This window comes from Thunnus thynnus, chromosome 13 (assembly GCF_963924715.1).
Source record: "Thunnus thynnus chromosome 13, fThuThy2.1, whole genome shotgun sequence".
In the NCBI taxonomy this organism is placed as follows: domain Eukaryota; kingdom Metazoa; phylum Chordata; class Actinopteri; order Scombriformes; family Scombridae; genus Thunnus; species Thunnus thynnus.
Window position 1 is genome coordinate 10,650,822 of NC_089529.1, and position 21,618 is coordinate 10,672,439.

At 39.2% G+C, this 21,618-nt stretch overlaps 3 protein-coding genes across 3 annotated transcripts; 1 reads left to right on the plus strand and 2 right to left on the minus strand.

Moving 5' to 3' along the window:
- Window positions 1-321: 321 nt before the first annotated feature.
- rb1 (retinoblastoma 1) lies at window positions 322-19,882 on the plus strand. The gene is made up of 27 exons (XM_067607795.1): window positions 322-857; window positions 1,238-1,358; window positions 1,682-1,785; window positions 2,280-2,414; window positions 2,504-2,536; window positions 2,674-2,723; window positions 3,005-3,115; window positions 3,471-3,616; window positions 3,709-3,786; window positions 5,052-5,161; window positions 5,267-5,344; window positions 5,859-5,946; window positions 6,048-6,164; window positions 6,264-6,320; window positions 6,463-6,494; window positions 6,683-6,759; window positions 6,886-7,097; window positions 15,937-16,052; window positions 16,434-16,591; window positions 16,987-17,132; window positions 17,249-17,353; window positions 17,470-17,583; window positions 17,691-17,839; window positions 17,956-17,986; window positions 18,097-18,239; window positions 18,447-18,493; window positions 18,661-19,882. The coding sequence occupies exons 1-27, from the start codon at window positions 748-750 to the stop codon at window positions 18,723-18,725; spliced, it is 2,733 nt and encodes a 910-aa protein (XP_067463896.1). The 5' UTR covers window positions 322-747; the 3' UTR covers window positions 18,726-19,882.
- On the minus strand, window positions 7,177-10,531 carry LOC137195437 (lysophosphatidic acid receptor 6-like). The gene is made up of 2 exons (XM_067607799.1): window positions 9,994-10,531; window positions 7,177-8,841 (listed from the first exon to the last, which is right to left on the minus strand). Exon 2 carries the CDS (start codon window positions 8,784-8,786, stop codon window positions 7,794-7,796), a length of 993 nt encoding a protein of 330 aa, XP_067463900.1. The 5' UTR covers window positions 8,787-8,841; window positions 9,994-10,531; the 3' UTR covers window positions 7,177-7,793.
- LOC137195436 (lysophosphatidic acid receptor 6-like) lies at window positions 12,203-14,340 on the minus strand. The gene has a single exon (XM_067607798.1). It carries the CDS (start codon window positions 13,802-13,804, stop codon window positions 12,719-12,721), a length of 1,086 nt encoding a protein of 361 aa, XP_067463899.1. The 5' UTR covers window positions 13,805-14,340; the 3' UTR covers window positions 12,203-12,718.
- Window positions 19,883-21,618: the final 1,736 nt, after the last annotated feature.

Below are 21,618 nucleotides of genomic sequence, written 5' to 3' on the forward strand. Positions count from 1 at the left end.
TGATAAGTGGAAAAAACGTCCCCTATGTGAGACATCAGTGCATAATGACATGTAAGTTAAAAAACACACACACACACACACACACACACAGTGAAATAGGGGCGATATAATTAAAATGCGCGACCTACATCTTTGTAATAACAACACAATTCCATTAGATCAGCTATAATAAACAGTCGAGTACTTTCTATCCACAGTAACTTTACTGAACAACATAAGCCTTTTGTGATTCGTCTGGATGGCGGGATAAATGCTAATGAGCGGATGTTACGTAGATACTTTCCCGCGTTTTCTTCTACTCAGTTTGGGTTCGTTCGTTTGCGGTGTAGTCACGTGATCCCGGTGAAACCACACTGCGATTTAGCAAACCGCAGTGAGACCTAGTACAAACAATAGAAAACCCAACACCACTGTTGTCTAATGTTAATATCGACACCACCGGGTTTATACGGAGACAATCGACCGCAAAAAACTCAGAGAAGAGGTTAATATTTACGAGGTTGTGAGCACCGACTGTGTGGGGCGTCTAACGGTCTAACGGTTGAGACGCCCGCGGGCACTGCGGTGATAGAAAACGAACAGCCCACTTCAACACGGTTCCAGGAAGTCAGTGAGGTTTAGTTGTATTGTTGCCACGGAACTCGTGCAGTGGGCTTTAAACTTAGTAAACGTTATTTGTTACCTTCAAAAAAAATAGTTGTATTTTTTAAATTATAATATTTAGCCGTCAACTAACCGGATACCAAGATGCCACCTAAAAAGCGCAACACCGGGACGACACAGAGCAAGGAGCTGAAACCCGGTGCTGAAAGTTCCTCAACAGACAAGAAAGAGAGTCCAGACTTATCTGTTAAAAAGTAAGAGAAGTTATGTCGACTTATTCTTGTCTCAGCTGCCTTAAGTTATGGTAATGTTGGTATTAAACTAGCTAGCTAGCTTATGTGACTAAACGTCAGGCTGACTTATTTAGCTGCTTCAAACGAAGCCAGGCCTGTATTTACAGCTAATACCAGGGAGTCTTTCAACCCTACACAGCTGACCACATAGTGTGACTATTCAGTAACATAATAACACGAGTTAACACTGTAATAACATACTAATACAGCTCCTGTCTGACACAGACTTTGGCTAACACACTGGGGGGTTGTTGTCATCTGTGTAGCACATTTTAATGTCCTGAAACTGTGTGTTTTGTGTCCTCCGTGATGTTGATTTGTGCCCTCCATTCATCCTCTAGACACCGAGACAAGGATGCTGAGTTTGTTACCCTGTGCAAGAGCCTTCATGTGACAGACCTAGTGTGTGACCGTGCCTGGACGCTGTGGAAAACTGTGCAGGAGTCCCTGGATGAAATCACTGTGTGTATTTATCTAGTGTTCTAGTTATGTGACATTAAATATGTAATGTTTTGATCCTCTTGGCTGACATATTGAAGCAATGGTCATGGCAGTGGTGGATATTGTATCACTGTATCACTGAATGAAAACTACCCAATGAAAAAAGTAAACTTGAGATTACTTAGTGCAGGCTGTTATTGCTTTGTTGTAACAGATCTATTGGATTCTGGTTTTAGTTGATAATATTGACCCCACCAGGTTTTCATGTTCATTGATGTCTTATTAAAAAATATATGTTATTATACTATAAGTTTTAACGCTTTTCTTTTTCCATTTAATTTCAGGACAGTCAGAAAAGGCTGTGGGGTGCTTGTCTGTTTGTGACTGTGACGGACATGGATGCCGCCTGTTTCACCTTTACTCAGGTTCTGAAAGCAGTCGGTCTGAAGTAAGTAATCACGCTTTATGCCATGTCAATGCACGCAGTATCAGTCATTCGAATAGAAGTTCTGTAAAAAGATAACACACGGCTGCTCGGAGCACTGTGATTCAACTCCAAACTGCAACCAAATTAAGAGGTAAATGCTGAGGATTTCCTTAGTTTGAAACATCCTCAAAACAAGAGCACCTTGTTCAGGAAGCTTTCTGCAACATGTAATTGATATCAGGTTTTTACTGCCCACAGTAAAAATCAGTAAATTGTATTTTTTTCCCCTCCTATGTAGAAACAAGAGACTGTGAAAAGGGTGTGTAGTCTTTTCCTGATAAGACGAGCATTTCAGACATTTGTATTTGTATTTTTGGCAATTGTTTAACCAATCTTACAAATTTCATCACCATCATTTTTAAAACGAAATCTGCACCCTTGATGTGGTTTACAATTTCATCCTTAATTTTATTGCTCCGTTTCAATGCAATTTATTTTTATCTTTCTTTTTGTAGTGTAAAGCAGTTCATGGCTCTGGTGAGGAAGTTGGATGTGAACTTGGATACGATAAGCACCAAGGTGAATTCAGCACTCTCACGGCTGGAGAAGAAATATGATGTGACGCTGGCTCTCTACCAGAGGTTTGAGAAGTGAGTGAACAGTACAGTACAGGTGCTTGATTGATGCAGACCGGTGCGTTGCAAAATTGAAATTTATCATAATATTTGTTTTGTTTCAGAATATGCAAGAAAATCTTGGTTTCTGATGGCAAGTAAGTTGAAGATTGAAATGTATCTAACACACACCTTTTTTTAGTATCTTTGTGGGGTTGTGTTTGATAATTGTGTGCTTGTTATAATAGATGTGTTGCTGGTGTGTGGTTAATGGTTTCACTGTCTCATTTTTAAGCGAGAGGGAGACCATGCGGGGCTGCTGGACAATGTTTCTTTTGGCCAAAGGTAGGTTAAACATCTTAACACATTAACAAACACACTGACTGGTATCAACAAAAAATACAGTAGGATCAAGCTGTTAATACACTAAACGGAAAAGTTTCCATGTTGCTCCTTCTTCTTCTTCCCCTCCTTCCTTCCTCCTCCGTGCTCAGCTGTAGAGCTCAAATTGATTGGAAAGTTGTTGTTTTTTTATTTCTCCTCATGGATACAGTTCTGTAGTTTCTAGTCGGCAGCAACAGTATTGTGACGATGCTTCTCATGTGCTGCATCTCTAATGTCTGCAGGAAGGGCCTTGCAGATGGAGGATGACCTGGTCATATCATTCCAGTTGCTGCTTTGTACACTGGAGTTATTCATCAAGCGCTGCCCTCCAGACCTTCTGCAGCCTCTATATCGTAAGATTCAGTCTCATTCACTTATGCGCACATCTTTATTTAATAAACTTTTATAAAATATCAATGTACACCCAGGTCTGAAAGTCTAAAATGTGTTGTAAAGTTTAAGAATTTCATTACCAAAGACTAGAAAAACAATTATTCTGAGTCCGGATGTAAACATTTCATTTTGCTGTACACCCAATGTGACCTAAAGTAACTATTTGTTTAAAAATGAGTAATATGTGTCTGAGTCATGTTGCCCAGACACAGAAAATGTGTCAGATTCTCAACTTTGGATATTCTGTGTCATAAAAGGATTCATTGTTTGTGGCTCCCAGAGATTTTGTAACCTCTTTAAACATCTTCCTCTCAGAATCAGCCATCAGCAAAGTTCAGAGCCCTCCGACACGAACATCTCGTCGCAACCAGAGCAAAGCCAAATCTCGACCTCCCGAGCCAGAGATGGATGTGCAGCTTCTCGAAACCTTATGCAAAGAGAATGAATGCAATACTGAAGAGGTCTGAGCCCTTACATACATCATATAAACACATTTCTTTGCATGCAGTGTGTTTGTTTTTAGCCTCATTTGCTATGACAATTGTATTTGCAGGTGAAGAATGTATATCAGACCAGTTTCTCTGCTTTCCTGGACTCATTGGATCTTTCAAGATCTGCAGATTTTCCTCAGGTAGGTCATCACAACATCTGCCTGACTGTTTGGTTTCACTCTGTCTGCTCTGCACTTACATTTTCCATTAGTTGTCTCTTCCTGCTTGCTGATGTCTTTATTGAACATTCGAGTGTCTGACAGCTGTTGGTCGTTCTCTTTGCTGCTCATCTGTGTTTGTTTTCACATACGTGGTGTCAGGAAAATGTCTACTCAAGCATGGGATCCTTTGTAGTGTGTCAGGGTTATATATTACAGTGGCAGGTATGAAAACAGCTGAGGCAGGATGCTACTGTTTGCTGACAGCTGGGGTAGTTTACTGTTAAACCGCCCCAGTAACGGACAGGTGGTTCACTCTATTTATATAGTGTCTTATATAAATAATGCGTGAGTCTCAACTTATTGATTTGACTTATGAGGGGACAAGGTAAATTTGAAAAAAAAAATAGAATATGTATGTTAGCACGTATTTATATTAGTATAAAAGTAAATCATTTCCGATCCAAATTCATTGTTGGTATAATTGTTTGGTTTGAGTGAGATTGTGGTCCAGATAGTTTAAGGACAAAGATGTGTCTGAGATTCAATCTGTTCTGATCTAGTTGCAGACAAGTTGGAGCTTTTCCTTATTTCAGATTTGTCTGTAATAAACAGATTATTTCTATTTCTTTTATTTAGATTGATCTAATGAGATATAGATAAACAGCACAATTCCCATTATACACTCTTGAGACAAGTCTTGTAGAAGTTCAACAAAGACTCCAGACTCAGTGCATCTTGTAGTGTCAGCTGGCTGATGTGTATTCAGACTCGAGATGTGTCTATGAGGGAACTCTGATTAAAGCCAAATTATTGTTGTTTTCTAATTTTATTCATTTTATGTTTGTAATGACACAGTTGTAGTCAAATCCCTGCAGATTTGAGTTGGTGTCTGATGTCTAGGATTACAGTGTAGTTGTAGTTTTCAGAATAATATTTTAAATGCAGTAAATACATTTAACAAATAAACTTTCGTTTGTTGTTGAAGCTCAAGATTTCCACCAGCATAGCGAGTAGCTAGCCTTACTTTAACTGTGAAATAGTTCTTATACAGATGATTTTCTCCTCATCAAATATAATACTGGTAACATAAACAGCTCATGTACAATGCAACAATGATTTACTGTGAAAGCTTTAGATAAAATTTAACACAGTTAGTGCAAAATGTATCACAGTGATGGTGTTTAATTTTGTATGTGGTGAGACATCTTACTATGATTAACCCTGAGCTTTTATTTTCACCCCAGGTGAATGACTTCAGCCAACAATATGAAGAGCACTACCTCAAGACTCGAGACTTTGATGGACGGCTGTTTTTTGACGGAGATGAGACCGTTCTTGCACCTAAAGTCGAAATGTAATCTCTTTTTTTTCCTCCACTATTCGGTATTTTGATGTTGGCCTGGTTGATCTATTAAAATAATTGAGAAAAACGTTTTTAATAATCTTCTCCTGCATTCAGAGCGCAGGTAGAGAGAACGCCAAAGAAGAACCTGCAAGAAGACGATGCTGTACTCATCCCTCCCCAGACGCCAATCAGGTGAGCAGTAAAACAGTCACTCACCTGTTCTTGATTGTTTTGATAATTCTTTATCCAGAGGAGAAGGACTGGATACTTGTATTTGCTTTCTGCAGTGCGGCATCTTTTTTTAAAAAAAATATTTGTACAGCTTCAAACCTTCTCACCCAAGAGTCTATATACACTGTTGGCTGCTCAGCTGTCAGCTGGTGCGTGTGGGAGCTGCTGAGGTGAACGTTCGTGGTAGTTTGGGACAGAAAAAGCAATAGACTGTGTGTAGGGTGCTTTTCTGCTTTTTTACCAATGCAAATAAGATGCACGAGATTACAAACTTTAAGCTTTGTGTACCCTAATTGTCACAATTATCTATATGTTTCCACTAATGGAAAACCAAACTTTTGACTTTTTTGCTCTCAGATTTTTTGTTTATTGTTCAGAGTTAATTGTGTGAATTGTTCTGTGTTTATGTCGTAGTCTGTCCTCCAGCACTGTCTGATTTAAAAAAAAAAAAAAAAAAAATTTTATGTCTCATCAGAGCTGCCATGACCTCCATTCAGCAGTTGAGGGTTGATCTCATCTCCAGTGGGGACCAGCCATCTACTGAACTGGCTACGTATTTCAAAGTGGGTCTCTAGTGTGTCACCACTAACTAAAACATCTCATGAAAAGTCATCTTTCTACCTTAATTTCATGGATTTCCGGTTTCCTTCTTTCGTGTGATCAGAATTGCACCGTGGACCCCACGCAGGACGTGCTGAAGCGTTTGGAGACACTCGGAAACGCGTACAGCCAGAGGTTTGGTCAGGCAGTCGGCCCGCGGAGTACTGTACTTGGCATGCAGGTAAGAACTGTCACTCCAGAAAACGATGAGCAACAACGGCAACACATGCTATGATCAAATTATTGTATGTCTAACTTATGTATTTCTTTTGCCTTTCAGAGATTTGCTCTCGGCGTCAGGCTGTATTACCAAGTCATGGAGGAAATGCTCAAAATGGTACAGTGTCTTGTTTGATTTATTTTTCAAATGTTTTATTCAACAATGTGTTGACTATATAGCACAAGTGCTTACATGTCATATAAAGTGAAGAATTGATATTGTCTTTCCTCTAATTGATTGTACTGTTTTCACTTTGTAGGAAGAGAAGCGACTGTCTGTGCAGAATTTCAGGTATGTTTTTTTTTTTTTTTTTTTTATTTTATTCTCTATTGAATCGATGTGGAATAATGAAGCTCGTTAATGCAGCTGTGTGTTCACTTACACTTCAGCTGAACATTGGAAGTGCATGCATGCTTTCTGTTTTGATATGTAGTGAAGCGTTATTCGTCTTGAGCTGAGTCATATGATTTCCATTCCAGTAAACTCCTCAATGACTCCACATTCCACACATCACTTTTGGCCTGCGCCTTGGAGGTGGTCATGGCAACATATGGAGGTGTGTCCCGTTATTTGCTTACAAGTTAATAATAGACGTTATCACATATTAATACCTCAAATATCTATCTTGTGTCCTACAGTTGTGCGACACTTTGTGATAATGTTGTTTGTGTCTCATGATTAGAGAGCAGTTATAAGAACCATGGAGGTGGTGTTGACTCAGCTGAGACAGACCTGTGTTTCCCCTGGATACTGGATGTGTTCAACCTCGCCGCCTTTGACTTCTACAAAGTCATCGAGAGCTTCATCAAGGCTGACCACACCATGAGCAAAGATATCGTCAAACATCTGGAGACCTGCGAGAACCTCATCATGGAGAGGATTGCATGGAGGACGGTCAGTTTTTTATCTCTAATCACTACTACAATGTGCTGGTAATAACACCACAGCATTTTAATAAGATTCATGCTTAGAGACACATAGATACTGTAAATACATCCACCTTATGTAGCATTTATTGGTCCATGAGAAGATAAAACTATTAACAGAAATATCACTACACTTAAAGAACAACATAAATTCCATTTAAGATGAACTTATAAACTCCTCCTTAATGTTTGAACAGCACTTTTGTGAAATGACACCAGTTCCACATAAATCCAACATTCACTATAAAAATGTCATTGCATATCAATATTTCACAAACACATTAAAGTTGTATTGATAAAATATGCTGAACAAAATAACTAAGCCAATTATAGCTGACTGCTTCTTAGCATGATGATGAAGCCTAGAGTGCTCTAGAGATGCTGCACTCAGCAGTGTGCTAAAAATGAATGCACACAAAACCGGTTCAACCTATTGCCATTCATGCAAAAATACAGATGATATATTTAACACATACATAGTTAGCTGCAGTTTCACTTGCAAAGAGGTGAACACAGTATAAAGAGAGGGTAATATGTGGATAGATAAAGACCTGTCACCTTGTACAAATCATCCCAGTAAAGAGATCATAAGATAAGTCCTATTAAGACCTTGTCCTTTTTTTAAGGAAGGGTCTTTTTCTGTAATGGTGTGAAACGATTTGTGTCACTGGCTGCCACTGCCTCCACCACCGGGAGCCTCTTTGTGCACCAGGCTGCTGGAGAAGTAGTAGATTAGTGGGTTGAGGCAGCAGTTGGAGCTGGCTAGTGACAGCACCACGGGATGCATAGCCTTAGTCACCTTGGCAAGGCCGCAGTTGGGCAGCAGCCCCACATGTGTGAGAGTGTATCCCAGCAGGTTGATGTGATAGGGGACAAAGCACAGCAGGAAGACAGCCAGCACCCAGTAAATAACCGTGAGAGTGTGCTGGCGGCTGCGGCGCTGGCTGCGAGAGCGGTGTCTCGGCTGGCGAAGCACGCTCAGCACTCGGCAGTAGCTGTAGAGAAGCAGCACAGTGGGCAGCAGAAACGAACCCAGCACTATGCCCAGGGCTGCCAGGATGATGGTGCGGTGGCGTCGCGAGGTAGGGTCCAGTAGACAGGGCTGGTGTTGGCGGGCAGCTGCAGAGCGCAGCAGAGGCAGACTCACACTGAGCCCCAACACTAAGCACCAGATCCCACCACTGACAAGCTGTGCAACACGCAGCCTGCGGAGTGTCGATGCCAGCGGGTGCACTACAGCAAAGTAACGATCCACAGCGATACAAACCAGGAAGAAGATGCCTCCATACAGACTGATGTATTTGAGGGTGAAAGTGAGCTGGCAGTACGCCACCTCAGGAGTCCAAATGGACGAGTCTGCTGTCTTGGAGGACAAGGCTCGGGCCTTTTGGTGGTAGTAGTAGATTCTCAGGGGAAGAGAGATCACAAAAAACATGTCGGCAGCTGACAGACTGATGAGGTAGACGGCTGTGCTGTTCATGGTGCAGGGAGATAGACACAGTCTGCGCAGAGCCAGGCTGTTGGTGGCCAAACCCAGCAGGAAGATGACACTGTAGGACACTTGATAGAAGGTGAAGCGGTAGCTGGTGTCCACAGTGCAGTTAGACAGAGGTGAGTACGGCTTGGCTGGATCATCGGTCATGTTCCACAGCTCCATATCTCAGAAGGGTTTGCTTTTCCCAACGCTGTAAATCACTGTGTTGCTCTCATATCTGGAGGAAATTAAAGCAGTTAAACCTGTGGCAAGTAAAAACTTAATGAATACAAAACATGTGCTGTTTTATGTAATGTAAATATACAATTTATGAGATTACATAAATACACTGCTGCAACTGACATAACTGAATTTATGTTTGCTATGCAGGACAAGAGTCAGACAAATTTTGTCAATAAAGTTTTAACAGCCTAACTTCCTGGTCTTGTAAAACAGGCAAACACCTGTTTTCACAGAGTTGGAAAAAAGACATAGTGAGCAACTCATAGTGTAATAATATTACCCTGCTGTAAATACATTTAGTGAATGTCAAAGAAATCGTCTTTTGTTGAGATTGTCACAGGTGTTTTGTTTTGTAACTTAATAGTAATTTTTTGGGATGTTGTATTTAGTGCGTTAAGCAAATATCCGGTTATTAGTAAGGGTCTAATGTTAAGTTTTCTCTTTTAGTCTCTTTATTAGTACGTGATTTTTGAGACTTTTTCCATCTGTCATTTTACCTAATTTTGCTTTTTTGTGACTAATTCACCAGAAGTTTAGACTGTTCAACAACTCAACACACAACAGTCACAAAATGACTTTTGAGTTGGATCAAGAGAGCTGCCACTAAACTAATGATACTCGCAATACTTTGAATCATTTCAAAAATACAATTATTAAATTATTGATGATTCCTTTATTATCATTTTATGTTAACTTTCAGGTAACTTTCAAGTAGTCTGAATAAACATTTTTTTCATTCTCAATAACAATATTTGATAAGACATTTGAAGTTTTATGTCTATGAAGGAATTTAAAAGTACATTTTCTCTTCCTTTGCTCCTAGTTTTGTTTTTTTTAAAGCCATAAGTGATCTTGTAAATGAAATGATAAATCTTAAACCTTTTTTCTACTGACACATAATATTGGTTTGCTGTTGAAAGCAAAGAAATGCACAAACATCATACACAAACATCATTCCTTCAAAAACTAATTTGAAATTATGAATTTCTATCAAACCCCAATAAGTTTATATAGTTAATTGCTGTTTTCAATTTGTCAGAATTACATACCTCAATCTATTATATACATGTAAAACTGGCTTTTTCAAGCACAATCAGCTCTGCTGGAGAGAATATTGAAACAGATAAGTCACAATTTCATCACTCACCAGTATCTGGAACTCATCAACGCAGTGACACTGTGATAAAGTTGTTTCCAGTCAGCTGGTGTTCAGCAGCAGGTTAACTTGTCAGGATGCTGTAGCAGTTCACATGTTTCTGATTGGAGCAGCTCACGCCCACGCTCACACGCAAGCCAGGGTGCCTCTCTCACTACCTCTCCCCTTTTTCCTCTGTTCTATCATACACACATTTTGTGGTTTGTTCTTATCGCCCAATTTTTTTTCAGCTTATGTAGTGAAAATGTTTATTGAACATTACAGATCACCTGATTGTCATTGAACTGAATATTGTAATAAGCCTTAAAATTAAGCACAGACTGTTTGATTACCTACGTGGTGGGAGTCATGTTTATGGCTGCTTGCTAAAAACATAAATGAGTGATTTGAGTTAATCATTAACTATATTTGTCTGCCTGCTGAGAAGACTAGCAATAATTCACTCAAGGATGAAGTCACGCAGCACTGTATCGTGTGTGTGAGCTTTGGGACCAGCGCTCTCAGGGAGGAACAAGTCAGTTCATGGGTTGGGTCTTAATCAGTCAGACATAAAGCCCAAAGCTTAAAAACAAGTCTTTATACTCTGATGAAGATAAATATGATGTCAAAATGTTAATAACCCATTAAAATCTTTAATTCACTTTATTATCTACATCACATTTTTCTATACACACCACTGACAGCTTAACTTCACCAGTCAAATTGGGATGTAATTAAAGTGGTGTTTAAACTAGTTGAGTCTCTGTTTGAATAATCTGAGGGAGAATATTAGGCTAATGTGGCATATATATATTAAGACTTTGCTACACATCACTGTGTTATATCCGTGGCCCTTGTGAGACACATTTAAATTGGATGGAAATATATTAAGCAAAGTAAAAGCACATAATGTCTTAATGACAAAATAATCAGTTAAGGTTTATTCTTCTGAGCAGAAATTAAATCTTCATGTTATGATTATCATTTCAAATGAAAATGAGCTGGTGTGTTTCCTATTTTATTGAATTTAATTAAACAATCCTAGCATTAATTGTATACTTATATTCTAAATTGACAAAGTAATCTTGATCAATTTTTTGTGTGTTCACATTTAAATTTTCTGGGTGAACCATACGCTGTATGCTTATCATGTCAGCTTTGACTCAGGATTATTTTTGCTGCATAAAACAGTTACTGGACACATCATTAATTTTATGCCCAGTTGAGAAAGTCCAGCTTTTTCCTGAATGTACAGTGAGCCTGATTGTATTACATGCAGTAGCGTGAGGACATGCCAAATGGATGTTCTAGAAACTGCTAATTGTTACGATGCTCGTATTTAGTTTATAGCCTCCATTATTCACTGGATTTGTTTTAGGATTGCAGCAACCACCAAAGTGCTCTATTTTGTAAATGCACTTTTCCCTCAAGAGGCGTGTTGTTGCTCGCATACTTTGGTTTCACAATCCTTCTCCTCAGTGCAGTGGAGGTGATGAGTCTAGCCTTGTCAGTGCCGACCCTTGGGCGAATCCTCTCAACAGGAATGTAGTAGCGCTCGGTCTTGCAGCACATAGCTTTTACAAGAAGGAACAAATATTTCACATACATTCAAGTGTCGTTATTCTGTTAGCTGTGTTTTCACTTTACCAAGGAAACTTACAGACATGTAGTCAGTCTAAGAGCTGAGATGCTTTGTTTTAATAACCTGCAAAATCTAGTGTGTGATTAGGATTTTGATGTAAAATTCCTCTTGTTTAATTCAGCTAGAAATGTAGCTTCCACACACTCTAATTTAGTTTCATATACAGACATACTGTAGTGTATATGCCGGCTTCTTGATTTGTCTCAATTATATTTACATTTATTTGTTTGGTAGACACTTTTCTCCATTGTGACCATTTAAGATAAGGCTATAAGGTAGTGTTAGTGCAGTGTTGGCCAGTGCTATGCAGTGGTCAATTATTGACCATACCTGTAATCTGCATTTCATTGATTGTGACATTGTGCATTCGTGGCAGAGGGCAGCCACAGTTACTGGTGTGTGTCGTTAGTACCTGTATGACTAATCAGTCTACACAAATGATTTGGTGGCACCCAAAATGAGTGACATATAAACAAATGATACCCTACAAACATTTCACTCAACTCACCCCACTCTTTCAAACAAGTAGTTATTTTTCAAACTCCATTAAACAAACTGTTTTAAGTTAATAATTCTTTTATTCGCTTTCGGATTAAGGGGCAAAGCTGTTATAGAACATGGTGCTCTATAAAGTGCTTAAATGCCTTAGAAAGGCCACAAATACTTACAAATGATAAAGGACATAAAGAAGAGCTGTAATACTGGTTCAGCTGTGCTAAAGCAGAAGTTTCCTCAAGGAGAATTTACTCAGAATGACAATTTATGTGCATTTTAAACTCAAACTCATTCCATGATAGGACGAAGAGTTTTCTTACCCTGACATAGGGTATTCATGCTGCAACATGCTTTATTATTTCAAGTCTTTCTTCTTTTGATGTGATCCACTCCTTTACTGACTGAAGAGATCAGTGTCTTAAGTCCCAGTCAAATGTCTCTGTGGTGTCCAGTATATAGGAAAGCGACTCCTTAGAAACCATTGTGTTTGTTTGTTGTTATGATCTTCAAGGCCACTCTGCTTCCACCTACGTCCTCGGATTGAAGTTTCACCAGCAATACCCACTGAACTGTTAATCATGTCACATAACAAAGGTGTCATTAGACTGTGGACTCATTGTCCAGGATTTTGGATCTCAGGGCCAGGCTTTTGTGTACTGCACTTGGACTGCTTTGTGTGCTATCCCCATGTAGTCTGTCGAAAAGTTTGGTGCCTTTGTGCCATACTGTGGACTTGCGTTTAATGGAGCTCTGAATGGTCTCAGAAGTGAAGTAGTAAATGACTGGATCAAAGCAGCAGTTGGTCACTGCTATGCACAGAGCAATGGGGTAGATGGTTCTCACCACATATTCGGCATCGCATCCCTGTAGGACATTGGAGCGAACCAGAGCGTAGAAGATGAGATTGACATTGTAGGGGATGAAACAGAAGCAGAAGATGAGCAGATGCACAATGATCATCCTCAAGATTTTAGCCTTGTTGAGGTTGCCTCCACGGGTGAGGGTTTGGGGTTTCTTCAGCGTCCATAGCACCATGACGGAGCAGAAGACATTTAGCAGCAATGGGATAATAAAGCCCACAGTCTCAATAAACACCACCACCTTGGACAGCTCAGACTTCCACTGTTTTCTAGAGTAGTTTTCAAAGCAGTAGTATGTGGAGGAGTTGACATTTTTGGGTGAAGTGGTGTCCAGTAGGAACCCCGTGGGTATACTTCCAGAAAGAACCATCACCCACACTGTGCAGCAGGCCAGTTTGGCATTCCTCTTAGTACGAATGGCCTGGGACCGAAACGGGTGCACAATGGCCAGAAAACGGTCAATGCTGATGCAGGTGAGGAAGAGGATGCTGCCGTACATGTTGGTGTAGAACAGGGCCACAGAGATCTTGCAGAGCACACTTCCAAACAGCCATTCACGTTTAATGAAGTAAACAATCCGAAAAGGCAGGCTGAGAACAAAGAGAGAGTCTGAAACCACAAGGTTTATCATGTATGTGGTTGTCTCGTTTCGCAGCTTCAATGTGCAGCCAAAAATATACATGGCCACCATGTTGAATAAAAGTCCGAAAACAAACACCAGGCTGAAAACCGAGCTGTAGAGAGGGTACTTGAAATCATCGCTCTTGTTGCAGTTCATGGAAACAGCCAGGGTGCTCACATCAGTTTTTAAGGTGCTATTATACATCTTTAAATCAAGCTGGTAAATTTGGAATACTTAGTTTTTCTCAATCATGTACGTGTCAGTCATAAAAATCCATTTGTTTCTCCAACCATGTGCAACAGGCAGGGAAAAGGTACATATTATTTGACAGGAAACACAGCCCTCTGAAATACTGAAGAACGCTCAGTTGGTGTGGTTTTATGTTAAAAAAGTAGACGGCAACTCCACAAAATACCTGTATCGGTATCCAAAGTTAGAAGCAATTTTCCGTATGTGAAAGCTCTCCTGCACGTCCTATAATCCTCATTCAAGTGAAGATGACTGTATTTTCAGTCGTCCTTCTCAGTTCGAATGTTTATCCCCTTTGAGTGAAGAGTCACACGCCTCTCCTCAACTCTGTGAACAGTCAAGTGCTTCTTCCTGTCTCTTGTTCTACTGTTTGTTCCTGCAGCAGGCCTGGGGGTGCACGGTGATCTATACTCTCATGCTCCAGAGGTTTTACTCTGCTCCTGCCTGACTGTATGTCAGAGACCTCGTAGCAGGCTGCATGTCAGACGACTCCCAACACAAAGAACTCACTGAACTGTTGAAACAAAGGGAGGAGCCTCTGCCAGGACCAAAGTCCTCCCATCGCTGCTTTGTTTTTGCGCCTACCTGAAATATGAATAATGGGACCCTATTAGAAGTTTGTGTGGCCCATAATTTTTTATTTTTATTTTTTTTTAATCACAAACTTAAATGAGGATGTCTGTCTTCTTGATTGCTGAATTTATACCAACCTCCCAAGACAGCAAACTAATTTATGTATTCAGCAGGAAATGTAATTATCTGCCTACCACTATAGTATATGGCAGCTTTATCATATTTTCCTCATATGACTGTTTGAGATGTTTCACTTTCAGTTTACAAGCAAATAATCAGATAACTTATGAAATGATAATGAAACATGGAACTACAGTTGAACAATGAAACCTGGGATTTCAAGCAATGAATTTACTAATCAAATGTTGCAATATTATTCATTACTGCATACGTCACTGGATGCTGTTAAAACAACACTAAATACAACACTAGTTGTACTTTTTGAGATGTGTCAGTGACGTCAGCAGGTGTGGTAAGTATGACATGAAGAATGTTCTAACAGCAAGTCCGTACCTGCAGTCGCTGTGTAAATCTCTTAGTAGGGAGCCACACCCACTTCCTGTGTGATCTCATCTCTGATTTTTGTCTTGGTGTGGACACACTGATATTCATGTCCACTGTGACCTGAGTGTCTTTTAGTCTGGATTTAAATGTTTCATAGCTGCCAAGGATAATTGTGTGTGTGTGTGTGTGTGTGTGTGTGTGTAGGCTAGATATGTATTTTTAATTGAAATAATTATTTGTTTTCAGTTTCCATGACTCAGTTAAATCAGATAAGATACTGTAGGGAGTGTCCTTAGGTCAATATATAACGAGGAATATTATCAGGGTTGTATCAGTCCTTTGTTATCAATCAAGTGCTTTTTGCAAAGGAAATTAAGCAGGTGAAATGAAATTATAAATACATATTTCTTATTGTGCTGATACTGCCAAATGTGTTGCTCCAGGCAAAACCAAACAGATCTGCTTTTCATGAAGTTAATGAGATAATATAAACCAGTTGCCATTAATTAATTACTTCTAATGGGAACACTAGTATTCAAATAGTTTTCATACTTCATCAACATCAGTAATTATTTGTATTTAATATGATATAACATAACGTATTTTCAGCCCATTTACAATTTTCTCTTTTTGTGAACAAGTGATCTTTGCAAACACAAACAAAAGTAGGCTCCTTCATAACTTTCTTGGCTTCAGGAAAGACTGCAGGGATTAACTTTACCTCTAATTTAACTCTAGTACGTTATGTTTATACCAGTTTGTGCTCTCAGGTTAGATGGAATGCAATTTAAAGTAGTAAAAATCAAGTTTTGCTTTTTTGAAAAGGTTTAATTGTTTATAAATTATTTTGTTTTAGCCTTGACAGAGGTGGCATTGTTCAAATCTTTTTTGAAATAGTTTTCAGCGAAGGAGCAAAAAGTGCAAAAGTATTCATAAGTTTTAACATGATTTAGATGCACTTAAACTGATTGTCTTGTTAAATGTAAATCATTGTGTTTGTGTCTCCGCAGGGCTCGCCTCTGTTTGAGCTGCTGAAACAGGAGCATGAGGGCGGCGCAGCAGAACAGGTGGAGGCCCCAGCCAGTTTCAGCCAACCACTGCAGCACAACCACACCGCAGCTGACCTGTGAGTCCACCTCCCCACAATTTATCTTTCTCTCTTTCAGCTGCTGGTATGCAACAGCTAAGACACCTTGTTAAACTCTAAAACTTTCTTTAGCGATTGCAAAACCGTGTGAGTCATGAGTACAAGAGCTTGTCAGTTTCATGTAATCATAGCTCAGCAGCATGGTATTTAAAATCAAACGTCAGATCTTGTATTTTGCAATGGGAAAGGAAGAGTATAGGAAAGTTTTTAAATTGCATGAATCATTCCAACGAGACATCCTGTCTGCACTCTTGAACCTCTTCTTCTACTACGTTCTGAACCATCTAATTAGATTTGTGGTTCACATTTAAAAGAAATTTTCACACGTTAACACGTGTCACTTGTTCTCTGTCCTTACAGATATCTGTCCCCCGTGCGTCCGGGCCTTCGTGTCTTGCCTCCCGAGTCCCCCAGCTCTCAAGTTGCCCCTCAGCCTCAGACCCAACCGGCCTCCCAGGCTGCCGGCCAGACTCCCCGACACACAAAGTCCAACTCTCTTAGCCTCTTCTATAAAAAATGTAAGATGTTGTTCAAGCTCTCACACATAGTTTATTTGTTGGTTTAGTCATAGTTTCTACAAGATATATTGTACTAAACTTAACTTATTCTATATAATAAAAATGTGTAGAAAAATTACCACCTCCACTGTACTAATATGATGTAATTTTACAAGCTAAAATCTCCACTTTTTTGTCAGTGATGGATTTCCAATATGACTGTTTAATAAACAGGAAGTGACTACAATACTAACATGAGCCATTACATTAGTAAAAGCTTGAAGAAAATAATAGAAAATGACAACTAATATTTGTTCTGTTTGTTTAAAACGTAGCCTTCAGGTTTTTTCTCCATTTCCGTTGCTGTTTGCTGTTGCTCTCTGCGTCCAACTGTCTATGGTGTGCTCTCTCTGCAGTGTACCGCCTGGCCTACACAAGGCTGAAGATGCTCTGCTCCTACCTGCTGTCCTCCCACCCTGAACTGGAGCCCATCATATGGACCCTGTTCCAGCACACTCTGCAGCACGAATATGAGCTGATGAGAGACCGTCACCTCGACCAGGTAACCAGACAAGAGTTTTCTTTTCTCCCATTGTCTTGTTTTGTCCCGGTCTCTTGCTCTCTCAGCTTCTCTCTTTGTGTGTATTTTCTCACAAGTGCTTCTTCTCCTTCTTGTAGTTGATGATGTCAGCCATGTACGCCATATGTAAAGTGAAGAGTGTTGATCTGCGCTTCAAGACCATTGTCACGGCATACAAGAACATGCCCAACGCCAGCCAAGAGGTGATGCAACATTTCAAAAACGTCCATGAATTAGTCATCCATTAGTAATCATCAGGGTTTGTGTTGAATTGTGACATAAAATAATTTTGAACTTTGTGTCTCTTTTTGTGTTGCAGACCTTTAAGCACGTGTTGATCACTGAGGGCCACTATGACTCCATCATCGTCTTCTACAACCAGGTGTTCATGCAGAAGTTGAAAACCAACATCCTGCAGTATGCGTCCACCAGGGTGAGACACCTTCCCAGTCAAGTCAGGGGCTACACTTTGATTTTGATACATCAGACAAATGATCATGCCTACTATACCCTTTCATTGTTGTGTTGTTTTTTTTCTAGCCACCTACCCTCTCTCCAATCCCACAAATACCACGCAGCCCTTATAAATTCCCCAATTCACCTCTACGTGTGCCTGGGAGCAACAACGTGTACATCTCCCCTCTGAAGAGCGCACGCATGTCCCCGGGTATCATGACTCCTCGCTCCAGGTCAGTTCTTCATATTCTCAGCAGATTGATGTTCTCCTCGGACGACTTGTTTAATTGTTTGAAAAGGCCATTAAACTGGACTTTCACTTACATCCTTTTGTTTTGTGCCTTTACAGAATGCTGGTATCCATCGGTGAATCTTTCGGAGTATGTGTCTCTTTTGTTTGCTCTGAAGCATATCAAAAAATATAATTTGACAACTCCAATGATTTCTTCCTCACTCACCCTTTTTTTTTCTGTTTTGTTTTCATCTGCAGCCGTCTAATCGGTTCCAGAAGATCAACCAGATGGTCAACAGCAGCGATCGCTCTTTTAAGAGGAGTCTGGATCTGGGCTCCACTCCAAAGCCTCTGAAGAGGTTACGATTCGATGTGGACGGGCAAGATGAAGCTGACGGCAGGTTAGTCACTGTGTTATTTAAATGCACAATAATCCCTCTGCATTGCCGTAACAACTAGAGTATGTTTTATAACAACCAAGAAAAGAGAACAAAGGGAAAAAAAGAGAGCCTCAACCAGAAATAGTGCATACATAATTTAATACATATGTATATTAACAGTAGTGTATACACACACTGCAATTAAGTTGTATATATTTTATTTTACAGCAAATCTGGTGGAGATTCTACACTGATACAGAAGCTTGCAGAGATGAGTAAGTGAAAACGGCTTTATATATATAAAGTCCCATGTTTTCCTTTTGATATTCCTTATTATTGTACTGTAGGTGTTCTTGCTGTCAATCATGTCGCTTGTAGCAGGTGGATGTATGTTCCTCTGACATGGTGATGATGTTTTGTGTTTTTTTTTTTTTTCATGTAGGCTCCACCCGGAGTCGCATGCAGGAGCAGAAGATGAAGGAGGACGCAGAATCAAGAAAGGAGTAACTCTAAAACCTACTGAACTGACCTGCACTGTTTGTCACAATGTGAACACTACTTTCTGTTCACATACAAAGAGAAACACGAGTTTCTCTGTACATTTAGTATTGGATTTTAGTTTGTATTTAACTTTGTCTTTGAGGAGTAATATGTGAATATAGAGGATTGTCTCCTCTTTTTTTTTTTGTTGATGCTTTAACTGAGTGTTTTAACCGAATAATGATTGACTTCATTGAATTTCATTTGGAATTTGCAGATTAAGTATGTTTGTTTTTAAGAGTGGTGTTAATTTGTGGATAACAAATCATTGTTTTCAGTCTCATATCTGTTCTCAGTTACAAAGAACATTGAGATACATCACTGGTTTTGTTGTTTCATTGGTTCATATGTTGACCTATTTCTTTTTGGCAGAGACAAATGTTTCAATCATGATGCTACAGTTCAAGTGTTAAATCATGATTATTCGCTCCACTAGGGAGTAAATGTCAGGATCTGAGGGGAATCACTACGTCTCTCCATGCAGTGGTTTTTGCTTTTAAAGTGATATTTTACTCTGGAATTTGTATAACATCTTGGGAAAGTTTGGTTTGTGCCATTTATTGAGAAGTGTAAAATAAAGTGAAATATCACTTAAAGGAAAAATCATACGGTATATAATTTGCACTAAGTTTATGTAGTTTCAAAGGATTTGGTTGCAAGTTATATTTCTCTTTGGTGTAATGTATATAGTTTTATAGTAACTTCCGTTTCCGTTTCTGGGTGTTAAAAGCATACATCGAATGCAGACACCTCATTATGTGGTTCAACTAAAGGATTTTTTTAATGTTTTCAGTCATTTTTCAACACATGATGCTGTTTAATTTTAAGTTTTTTGAATTGAAGTTGGAGTATTCCTAGAAATAGGGAAAACATTTAAGGTGATGAATTCACACCACATAGGGCAAATTAATATGTGGACTTCACTCCTGAGTTTTTAAATTAAAATGTGTTTATATTGTACTTTATTGAAGTATTCCTTTTAAAATGTAGTAAATATTCCTTTTGAAAATAATGATTTTCTTCTTTGTTTTTGTCATTGTTGTTCTTTGCATAGAGGTCACAACATGCAGGTATTTTCTTTTTTGCTATTGTAATTAAACACTGCTGTTCTAGTTTTATATTTATTACGCTGTTTGGTTTTATGTTTGGTTTGCGTTTTCTCTCGACACTTTACTGACACTGCTGTGGAGATTCTTATTCTTTAAGTGGGGAAAAAATACTATTTGAGTGTTTGTTATGAAAAAGAAACATGACAAAATGTAGTTATTGCTCTGCTGTCAAGGCTAAGATGTTCATAAAATCCATCATCGGAACCTTAACATTTAATGATTTTACAAACCAGTGACAGTTAAGACATCCCATTGTGTTAAAAACCAGAACAATACTGTGTTTTTATCACCAAATACTTTAACAGTGATTACGAACCAATAAAAGACAGAAAATGAACTTTGGAACCGCAATTGGCATCTATGAATAAAACACAGCCACATTTCTTTACCCCCTGTATTTCCAAAATTCAATCACAACACAGAGCTTATCTTTACTGCAAGTCTACAGCGGTCCTTTTTCTCCCTCTGCTGTGCAAAGTTATGTTCACAAGTAGCCAGACAGGCTTCACTTCCAAACAAATTATGATACACATGTCTCTGGACTGGGAACATTCTCCATGGAAAATGTATTTGGGCATCTTTTGAATGTAACATTTTACTCCTTTGGTGAGCCTGATGTGATCAGCAATCTGATAGACAAACATTTCACAACATTTGTATGTTACAAGAACCTGGAAACTGCTGATGATGGCACAGTCTCTATGATAAAGTCACTGTAAATTGTGTGGGGTGGATAGCACACTCTCAGCACATGTGCAGCACAGTTGATGTGACATCTGACTAATTATACACTGATGCCTGAAGACCCAAAACTGTAGAGGATAAAAATTTGTAATTCAAGCTGAGAGAAGATTAAGAGATTGAAATGTTCAAAGCAAGATTTAAGACAAAAATAAATATGTGCAACACCAATTTTAGTAACAGGACAGGAATGGACCTGCATGAAAAGAGACACTAGTGAAAATAATCAGTATATCTTTTTACTTGCAGCTCCTTGTTTTTCCACTCCTGTGAACTCCCTCCAGCCCCTCTGGGAAAACGATGACAGCTGCTGCCTGTTCAGTAACAGCTACCGTAATTGTACCATGGCACTGTTTCCAATGGGGACACCAGAGTTAATTCCTGTTTGAATGCAGAAACAGTTTGGTTTGGGCGCAGCCAGGCATGAAACACTTTGAATCAGTTACATTTTAATTGGCCTTGCCCCATGGGGGACTGATGTGTGTTATTGAGTTTGTGGGTGCTGATTCCATGCAGTCAGCCGGTAGCACATGATCGCAGGACACCAAAGTGTTCAGTTCTCTTCTTATTGGAGCTGCCTGTGCAGTGTACTGATATCTCTCACCTTCATCTGTGAGGCTTTAAATAGCTGGCAAAATATATTTCATGTCTCCAGAGAATGTGATTGGGTTTTCACTTTAGGACTGTTGCTCAAAAATTGTGCTGTTTTTCATCCAGAATGGAAAACCTCACGGTAAGCAGAGTTTTATTTACCCATGGTTTGTTGAATTTGTTATTCGATAAATTAGTTAAAACTTTTTCAGTGTGTTTCCAATGATCACAGCTGTATGTTTTATTAATCTGTTGTGTTTTCTCTGATGTCATAAAATGTGTCTTTAGTCACACATTTGTTATTTTTTTGTGAATCCCTTAATTTTCTTACAAAATCGTAACATTTTATCAACATTTTTGTTTATGTAATCATTCAAATAAAGTTCTTTTCCCTGGACATCTGGCATATATTTATAAAA